The 10,503-nt window shown below is 37.2% G+C and overlaps 1 protein-coding gene across 1 annotated transcript; it reads left to right on the top strand.

The window, feature by feature from the left end:
• Positions 1 to 2,173: 2,173 nt before the first annotated feature.
• Positions 2,174 to 10,375, top strand: LOC135605808 (cationic amino acid transporter 2, vacuolar-like). The gene is made up of 14 exons (XM_065096291.1): positions 2,174 to 2,643; positions 3,291 to 3,492; positions 3,743 to 3,827; positions 4,687 to 4,827; positions 4,906 to 5,024; positions 5,100 to 5,196; positions 5,396 to 5,568; positions 5,682 to 5,748; positions 7,159 to 7,317; positions 7,486 to 7,756; positions 7,946 to 8,054; positions 9,595 to 9,707; positions 9,795 to 9,870; positions 10,039 to 10,375. The coding sequence occupies exons 1-14, from the start codon at positions 2,484 to 2,486 to the stop codon at positions 10,190 to 10,192; spliced, it is 1,926 nt and encodes a 641-aa protein (XP_064952363.1). The 5' UTR covers positions 2,174 to 2,483; the 3' UTR covers positions 10,193 to 10,375.
• The last annotated feature ends 128 nt before the right edge of the window (positions 10,376 to 10,503 follow it).

Raw genomic sequence — 10,503 nt, 5'->3', positions numbered from 1 at the left:
GAAAGAAATCCTGCAAGATGAATATCAGATTTCATGTCTATCCTCAATTTGTATTTACCCTAGGAATATTCTTCTTCCTTTTCGACATGGCCCCATGTTATTATAAAAATTCAAACATGGGCAATGGCTAAGAACATCCATGATGTCTTACATGACTTTGCATTGGCAAGAGCTGTGTGCATTGGGTTGTCTTCTTATGATATCTTCTTCCTATGTGACAGTATCTCAGATCCGGCTTCAGCATACATCACTCGGGTTGAAACAATTCATGCTTCTTTTTAAATTCTACCTGGATCTGGAATATCAAAAGGATGATAATAATGATGGTTCTTGCCATGGTCATCAAGCTTGGCCACATTATATGGGACAAGGATGAGAACAGAGAAATAATTGTGTCATGTTTGTTTCCAAGGTAGCTAATTGTGACCATAAATTGAAAGGTGTTTTTTGCCATCTGATTTTTCTGAGTAAAAATTTCTATAAGATTTTTAAGAACACAACACAGCCAGCTTTCCTGTGTGTTCTGTGAATGTTTTGGTTAGGTTTAGAATTGTCTCAAATCATATCTGCTAACATTTTTTTCTTCATTTCTCTAATCTCAAACAGGACAAATCAAACAACTATGGAAAATGGAGAATTCATGGCACTTTTTACTGTATTGAGTTGGATGAAAATGAACCTATCCCATACTATTATAGATTTCCATCATACTGGCACACTGAATATTTATTGAACCCTTATCTGGAAATCACAGCAACCAATGCTGTGGATGTGCCAAAGTGGAAATCACTTTCAGATCTCATGTTGAGATATTTCCTGATGCTCACATTTAGCTTGTCTACTACTGGAGCAAAAAGTTAGATGAGGAATCATATCATCTCAAGCTGAATTGGAGAAAAGAACTCTTGCTAAAACTTGACCTCTGATCTTGAGAACATGCCCACTGCAAATTCATATGAAGCACTCTTTGGTTTTTTTTTTTTTTAGATAAATTGTCCAAAATATATGAATGAAGAGATAATAAACTATCAAAAATAAAAGGGAAAAATCATTGGAACTGCACATCTGAACTGTGAAGTTCCAAGTGTTCTTCTTTGTGCTTTCAGAAGTCTGAAGAATTGGGATCTGTGGTTCCTCCTCCTCCATGAACACCAGAAGCTTCATCTCCATTGAAGGTCACAAACAAAAGCTTTCACTCCACGTTTCCGGTCACATGAGAAACAGCAGCCACACAGCCCATTGATGAGCTGCCAATTGTCTTGAAGTGTGTGCGGAGAACACGGCTGCAAGTTGCAGGTATCGATCAATCATGGTTGATTTCATGATTTCTCTGTTCTTTATATATTATAATGGATGCTGCTTGTGACATCAACCATTATCTCCTTCATTCTTCGCATGCACATAATGCCAAAAGCCACCTCTCTCTCTCTCTCTCTCTCTCTCTCTCTCTCTCTCTCTCATGGTTGCGTTTCATGATTTCTCTGTTCTTTATATATTATAATGGATGCTGCTTGTGACATCAACCATTATCTCCTTCATTCTTCGCATGCACATAATGCCAAAAGCCACCTCTCTATCTCTCTCTCTCTCTCTAATCTCCATCATTCCATAATTACGTAAAAATATCGAGATTCAAATGTTCCTTAAAATCAAATATGTTATGTGCGCTGGTGGCGAGTACGTTGACCGAGAAGGTCAAATGTCAACTATCTCCACCAATTAAATTGCTTGACACGTGTTGATGTTAATGCTGTTAGAAATTTTAGTTAAAGCCTCAAGATTGATTCTGGAATCTTCTTCAGTGTCCTTCCCACACAAGTTTTTAACGTGGTAAGTTCGCATGTCGAGTCACCCGCTTCGGGCTACCCTGAGGCAATTGGACTTGAGACCGGGACCCACGTGGTCTTCTAGTTATAATCCCTGGGTACCTCTAGGGGTAAAGTTAAGGCGGGTAGAAGATGTACTTCCATCTCGTATCATCCAACCGGGTCATTTTCTTTAACCGGTGGTGGGATCCTCTCCACTGACAATCACAGATCTGGCACCATTGAACGGTCAGATTTCGAGATATTTGTAGACCGACAGATTGAACGGTATAGATGTGCGTAGTTGGTTTTATTAAAAGTAGGATTGGAGAGGATCTCTCTCCTAATCATATTCTCTCATTCTGGTCTCGGCCCGTAGGAAGAGGCTGTCTATCGAGGAGTAAAAGGCCGGAGAGAGAGGGAGAGAGAGCGCCTGGTCATAGCACGAAGGAGGAGGGAAGGAGGAGGAGGAGGAATAGCAAATAACAAAAGGGAGAAGAAGTCGTTTTCTTCTCCCACTTCTCCTCCTCTCTGCCCTCTCTCCTCTCTCCTCTCTCCTCTCTGCAAGAAGGGATAACTTTCCTATCTTTTCGAGGAATTCGACATCGAGCGAGCTCTGCCGCCTAATCTGCGGATAAATTTTGCATCTTTTCGGGGTTCGGTGCGTTATTTGCGGTGATGGGATTCGAAGGGGGGAGCGGGAAGGAGGGAGGGGGAGCTGGGGCGCGGTTCCGGTTCCTGACGAGGAGGAAGCAGGTGGATTCGGATCGGGTCAGGAACCGCGGAGGGTATTACCAGCTCGCCAAGGCGTTGTCAGTACCCGAGCTCGTTGCGATTGGTATCGTCGATTGCCTCGTAAATCGTTATTATTATCATCTTGTAGTTCTGAACCAAGATGTTATCCAGTCGTGTTGCCTTGTTTCCATTTTGCCCTGTCAATTAATTGACGATTGGATTAGAATTAAGGAGGAAAGAAAAAAAAAGGTGATTTCTACAGCAGTCAGTGCATTCGTAGAGACAGGCATTTTTCCCCTTGTGTGTGATTTCTGTCCTTTTTGTTCGCTCTTCGAGAAAGGGAATTGATTTTGCTAGGTTTTGGCACGGTGCACTGACTCTTTAGTAGTCTTATGCTTTCAGTATCAATTCCTATTCCTTTTGGTGCCAGTACTCATATAATCTGTTGTTCTGTATTTTTCGGTCTTGTCTTATTGGTTGTCCATCCATGAAGAGAGAATGAACATTCTTCCTCAGACTAATGAAGTCACATGAAGATCCCTATAATCGTCTTGAAATATTAGAACATTGAAGAATTTGATTTTGTTGTGACCACTGAGTGCTAGAAAATGATTATGCTCAGCTTTTAGTATTCCAAGGTTAGTAGTTTGTAACTTGCTTTCCATGCTTCCATGCTCGTGTAAAATTTTCAAGCCTGACTTTATAATGTTAGGTAATGTCTCTTAAAAAAATTCAGTTCCTGTGTTCCAGGTGTTGGTGCGACAATAGGTGCTGGAGTCTATGTTCTTGTTGGAACTGTTGCCAGAGAACATGCTGGACCAGCTTTGGCCATTTCTTTTCTGATAGCTGGGATAGCAGCTGCTCTTTCTGCTTTCTGCTATGCGGAGCTTGCGAGTCGCTGCCCTTCTGCAGGGAGTGCCTATCACTATTCATACATCTGTGTTGGGGAAGGGTAAATTTTTTAGTTTATAAAAGAATCAGCTTGCATTTTTTTTATTTATGATATTAGATAAGTCAATTAAAGATTAATCTCAAAAAGGCAAACTATATCTGATAATATTTACCTTCAGCAGTTCAGAGAGTGTAAAGTATACTAGTGACTGAAAACAAATATTGTTATGAATAGAATGATGGCATCAATTAATTGTGCCAGTACCAATAGGCTTCTGGGTATTCTGACTCTTTGTTAATCTTATTGTCAGTGTTGCTTGGTTGATTGGTTGGGCTCTTATTCTGGAATATACGATTGGTGGAGCAGCTGTTGCACGTGGCATATCCCCAAATTTGGTAAGTAAAACTTTATTATTTCACTCATCTTTCACTTAAGTCAATCCCTCACTTATATACAATAAGCACCATAATGTATTTATATTAGGCATGTTCATTATGACTTTGTAACGTATCACACATGAGCTTGTATATCTGATGCACTCATGTCTTGGAACAATATTGGCATATTTTATATTCTGAAGCTAACACATTCTGATGCAAAGATGTTTGGAATGATACTAGCAATGACCAGCTGGTGTTAAAATGGCTAAATATTTTGTACTTGCACTCATCAGTGAGGATTCACTTCACAAAATTTGTTGTCATTTCTTTCTTTTCTTTCAAATAACTGAAACCAAGATACTTGCAAAATCTACTTAGATATCTTATTCCCTGATAAGTTGCATATCCTCTGGAATATCTTAATTCATGATGGGTACAACGAAGTAATGTTCAGATAGCACAAGTATAACAAAGTAATAGTCGGAACAAGGTATGCAATTCCTCATATGGAATTCTTTCTAGAATTAGGGTTAGATAAAATATTCAATCTTTCTTAATGGTCAACAATGTGTGCTGATATTTGTAGGGATGAGAGGTAATGTTTGATTTTGGGAGTCCATTGGTTGCACCTTTTTCTTAACCTATTGCATATGTTTCTCAAGGAATGAACTGTTAATTAGAATCCTCACAACATTAGTGTAACACCATTGGTTGGTAATAGTGCAATTTTTCCATGTTTTGTTGTATGCATATACTGTTTAATTAGAATAATCACAACATTAGTGAAACACCATAATTGATTCAAGTTTTACGAGCAGTGAGAGTAAATTAACACTTGTTTTCTTGATGCGGTTTTTCTTAAAAATATTTTCAGGCCTTGTTTTTCGGAGGACAAGATAGTCTGCCTTCATTTTTAGCACGTGCTCACATTCCAGGCACTGATATTGTTGTTGATCCATGTGCTGCAGTTCTTGTTTTGATTGTTATTGGATTACTATGCTTGGGAATTAAGAAGGTATGCTGCTTCCTGTTTTCTGGCCATCCCTGTTATCGAGTATGTTAGGATAATAACCTTGGGTGATTTGCCTCACAGAGCTCATTTGTACAAGCAATTGTCACAGCTGCAAATGTCTGTGTGTTGTTATTTGTCATTATTGCTGGTGGGTATATTGGCTTTCAGACTGGATGGGTTGGATATACTGTTAATGACGGGTAATCAGACTTAAACATCTCATGCAGGAATTTAGTTGATTCTTGTAACTCGCTCATTTTGTTTCTCAACTTCAGATATTTTCCTTATGGAGTAAATGGAGTGCTTGCTGGTTCAGCAACTGTCTTCTTTTCGTACATAGGTTTTGATTCTGTTGCCAGCACTGCTGAGGAAGTAAGTTTTTTTTTTTTTTTTTGCTTCTAGTGCTCATCAATGCACTAGGTGACTAGCTGTTGCTTATATGAGATTTACATTATGATGTCCAAAAGTTCCTTTCGTGACTATATTCTATAAACTGAAAATGATAGAGTTATTATTTGGCTTCTCTCTTGATTAGTTTCTTTTCTTGTGCTAAGCATTTAAATTTTTGCAGGTTAAGAACCCTCGAAGAGATTTGCCATTGGGAATAGCAACTTCAGTGTCCATATGTTGCTTACTCTATATGATGGTTTCTGTTGTCATTGTTGGTTTGGTGCCGTATTTTGCCATGGACCCCGACACCCCAATCGCATCTGTGTTTGCAAGGAATGATATGCAGTGGGCAGTGTAAGTAGTAGTTGTATACTTGTATCTGCATTTCAATAATTCTATATGCAGTTATTCTGTACTAGAATCCTTGTTCCTTCTCTTAGGTCTTTGTTTATCTTGAATACTAATAGGTATGTTATCACATCTGGTGCTGTTCTTGCACTTTGCTCAGCTTTGATGGGCTCCCTTCTCCCACAGGTATGAGTCAACTTCCCCTCTCCACTGTAACTATTATTTATGAGTGAATCTTCTTTAAACTTCTCTTCCTGTTGACCCATAGATCCAAAATGCTGAAACTTGAAAGCTTTTATTATGAGAATTACTAATCTATCTATTTTACCTATATCTTCGACTATTCATCAATTATTTGGTGAAAGTCATGTGGTTAGCCATAGAGCTGTAAACTATAGAATCATATAAAATAAGAATTGGTATGGAAAAGAAAACTTTTCTGGAAATGCAACTGAGTATTATTATTGAAGCATGGAATTGTTCAAACAGTAATAGATTGCTTTGGGTGGGTAACTACTAATTTAGTAAAATTTATTAATTAAGAGAAAAACCTTTTGAGGAAGCAATACACCATTGTGTTTATATACAAGACTCGGGCATTTTCTGATATTATAGAAACATATGGGATAGACTAACTGAAGGATATCTGTATATTCTTTTTATTCAAATATTGTCCTATCTAATTAGGATTTACTATGGAATGCAACCGAAAATTCAAGAAGGGTTTGAGGATCCAACAGATTGACACAACATTGTGATAAAGCCAACTGAAAAAACTTTTTAGTCGGTACCTACTCTCCAGTCTGAATATGTTCAAGCAAGAAAGACTCTTTTGAATTAAGTTATTAAATGAGAATATTTCTGATACATTGATATTGAGTTGGCAAGATCAACCACATGATTGTTTACTTGTTGGCTAATAGAAATTTAGAGAGAAGAAGACAATAAAAAGGTTTTAAAACACAATAAAATGAGTTTCAGACAGAAAGGAGTATCTATTCGATGTTGATATGGTCAAGTATATGTTTGAAGAAAAGTGAGTTGCTTGTCACAAGAGATTCACATGAGAGGAAGAACCTTGAGTTGTCTATATAATTTTATTAGCTAATGGGTAAATTTGAAAGTTTATTGCTATTCTCTTAAATAGCAAGAGTAGAGGACAGATTGTATCCATATAGAGAAATTTTAGAAATCAAGAGGTTTTAGAATAAACAGGAACAAACGGGAATACATGGAAGTATGATTATACCTTTAGTCAGTGTAAATCAAAACAATGAAGGTGTAGTTGAGAGAAATTTGCATCAATATCACATTGATTCTTGCAGCTTTGTGACATACTGGATAAGTTGTCTTAATATCAGATTTGTTTAAAAATTCAAGTATAACTCAGTTCCTCAGCTATAAGTTGTCAGTTTTACAAGCTCATACACATATTTTTGAGTTTGCTGCTCTGCTTGTCTCATACAGATTCACTAACCTTTGAGATTATTTCATATGCCTATAGCTTATTTCAAGTCGAAGCAAATTTTGGGAAGTGACAAAATAGTGGATAATGCAACCTACTGATGTTTGGATTTTTCTTGCTTCTTTTACCAGCCAAGAATACTGATGGCGATGGCTAGAGATGGCTTGTTGCCATCTTTCTTCTCAGATGTTAACAAGCGTACTCAAGTTCCGGTTAAGAGCACAATTCTAACCGGGATTTTTGCAGCTTCCCTAGCCTTCTTCATGGATGTATCACAACTCGCAGGAATGGTAAAATATTGCTTTAGGATTTATCATTTTCTTAACAAGTTTTAAGTTTTCACTCTGTAGTTGTATCTGAAGGATAAATGAAAAGAAACTGTGATAAGCTGTATTATTCAAGGCATGAAGTCATGCAATTGACCATTCTGTATTGGACTGTTGTACTGTTTTATGTAGGTCAGTGTTGGCACACTTCTAGCATTCACCATCGTTGCAGTTTCAATCTTGATATTGAGATACGTTCCGCCGGATGAAGTACCTCTGCCGTCATCTCTTAGGGAATCAATTGAATCGGTTTCATTTCGCTATAGTGTTCGACAGAACAATGCAGAAAAGACGGATCCTATTGGAATTAAGAACAGTGACCAAAACCAACGTGATGTCTCATCTCAAGCAATAATTAAGGAATCAGTTGAGTATCCTCTCATGGTGAAGGACAATAATCAAGGTATTGATGGCTGTCATTCACACTCTTCTGGATTCTTGGTAATTTGAGATTTCCTGTGTAAACGTGATTCGCACCTAGTTTCAGTTCCTTGTAATTATAGTTGTTGAACAGTCAAATACATGTATTTCCTTTCTAGTTGTTTTGGCGATCATTATTTTCTAGTGTTCATCTTATGAGTTAACTTTGCAGATGATTCTAATGAACAAACTCGGCGACGAAAAGCAGCTTGGAGCATAACATCCATTTGTGTTGGAGTTGTCTTCGTCACAACAGCAGCTTCTTACTCATTCCTACCTGTGTAAGTCTAGCTGACAACTGTATATATGTCCTGCCACTGATGCTGATGAAAATTTTCATGTGTCTCTCTAGGGTCTTATGATGAATTGTTTACTAAATAATTTACCAATTGCCACGATGAACAATAACAAAATGTGCAAAATATACTAAACTCAGTTATTCGTTTCTTAAAATAATGGTGCATTCGTAGACAAATACTTGGGGATGATTCCAAAACACCATGAATCCCGAGTGCAAGTTTTGATAGAAAAAGATGGAGGGTTGCATTAAGCTTGACACGACTCAACCCGATGGGCTAATTAGCTTATGAACTTTGTTGGATCTGAGTCGCTGGCTCAAAATACTTAAGCTAAAGTTAATATTAGTGGATCCATTGGACCCTTGTAAGTCAATCCAATTTTTAACCCACTTCCGATGTGAGACTAAATCTGGGGTATTACAATCTCTTTCATTTATGGATTTGACGTCCTCATTAAGGTGGCTCATGTAAGACTTAACCCAATGGTACATATGAGACTTAACCCTGTGGTGACTCCATGCTATTTTGTGCCCTCTAGCATTGTCCACAAATATCCCCTTCTCTCATCATGTCTTAGTATTAGTTCGGTTCTAATACCAATGTCACGATCCGACTTGATGGATAGCTGACCTATGAATTTTTTTTTAGCCTGAACCATCGACTCAAAATGCTTAAACTAAAGTTAATAATGCTACATTCATCGTTCCCTTATAAGTCAATTTAAATCTTACATCACTTCTAATGTTTGACTAAATAAAGGGATTAGAAAGCTACCTATAATTGATATAAAATTTCATCATATCTCATAAGCAAGCTGTAATGTTAATCAAACCGATACATAATGACCTATTATTTATCGGTTTGGCCAATATTGATATCAAAACATATAGTTTTATTCTAGTACATATTAGAAATTTCTATTTTTATTACTAAAACTAATATCGGATTGCTACTTAAATAATTGCTCATAAGCATTTTATTTTATTAGGAGGTTAAGAAATAGCATGTATAAAAAATAATGAAAATAGAGGTGGATGCATGGAGTTAAAAAATATTTTCGTTCAAGGAAAAAAAAAAGGATGTAAGCTCTATAGAGGATAAAATAAGAAAAAAATATCTAAGATAGTATAAATTATTTGAAAGAGATCTATAGATACTATGGTTAGGCTATGTAAGTCAATTAGGATCAATGTTATATAGAAAGATAGAGGGAAACATAAGAATACTTTACTAGAATGATAAAAATTGGATGATCTTGATTTAACTAGAGATGTTGCATTATACATAGGGCTCAATAATGGAAAACATATGGCTAACCCCAAATAGTTTACACGCTCCGACTTCTTGTTTAATTCAAGATCTGAGCTCCATTTGGTGCTCTGCTTGCTCCAAAAGCGACTTTTTGGACCATCCAAACAAAAAACTACTCTCCTATCAGATTATCTGTTAGATGTGCATCTTTTGAATGTTCAGATTCATCATCTATGTTTCCTGATGATTCTCCACTCACTTATCATAACAGCTTTGTCCGCTACTTGGCTTGCTCTATTGGAGGCTTACTTGTGCTGGGTGGTCTAGTTGTTCTCTCCTGGATCGATCAGGACGATGGTCGTCATAAATTTGGACATGCCGGAGGTACCATACATATAATCTCATTCCCTGTAGCATAGCTTATTATGATATGATGACAACCTACTGACAATCGAGGCTGGGTCTATGCAGGTTTTATTTGCCCCTTTGTTCCATTTCTTCCTGTTTGCTGCATCCTCGTTAACGCATATCTGCTGGTAAATCTTGGGTAAGTTATAAATTTTGGCATATCGATCAATAATTAATCACCTAGTCAGTATTATGGCGATTGTCACAGAAATGGTTTGAAATAATTAACATAATGTTGGATGGCTTGTCATGAAGTCAGGATCATCAGAATCAACTCTAAACTCGCAATTTACTTTCTGATACGCAGTGCTGGCACCTGGCTACGTGTTTCTTCATGGCTTTTGGTCGGGGTCTTGGTGTACTTGTTCTACGGACGAAGCCACAGCTCGCTGACTGACGTCGTATACGTGCCGGCAGCACATGTGGATGAAATATACAAGACTTCAGAAAATGTCGTTTAGAACTCATCACAACCTTGTATTATATCTTATTCATTAGCGTTATCATGTCGATTATCATTGTGGTTTGGTCATCAAGGATTCATTTCATCCCTGCATGTTTATGTAATACGACCATCTAAAACAAGCATTGCTGCTTACCTCCTACAGGAGGAATGCAAATGGTTAGAATAAACGATTGTATCAGATGAACCTGTGCTTTAATTCTGGATTGATCATCATATACTTTTCTCTCTAGTTATATTTAACCAAATTATAATGTGACCCCTTGATATAATGAATCCTAAATTGGCATGATGTGATGTTTTTCTCCA

This window comes from Musa acuminata, chromosome BXJ2-2, assembly GCF_036884655.1.
Source record: "Musa acuminata AAA Group cultivar baxijiao chromosome BXJ2-2, Cavendish_Baxijiao_AAA, whole genome shotgun sequence".
In the NCBI taxonomy this organism is placed as follows: Eukaryota; Viridiplantae; Streptophyta; class Magnoliopsida; order Zingiberales; family Musaceae; genus Musa; species Musa acuminata.
This window is presented reverse-complemented; position numbering and strand designations above follow the sequence as displayed.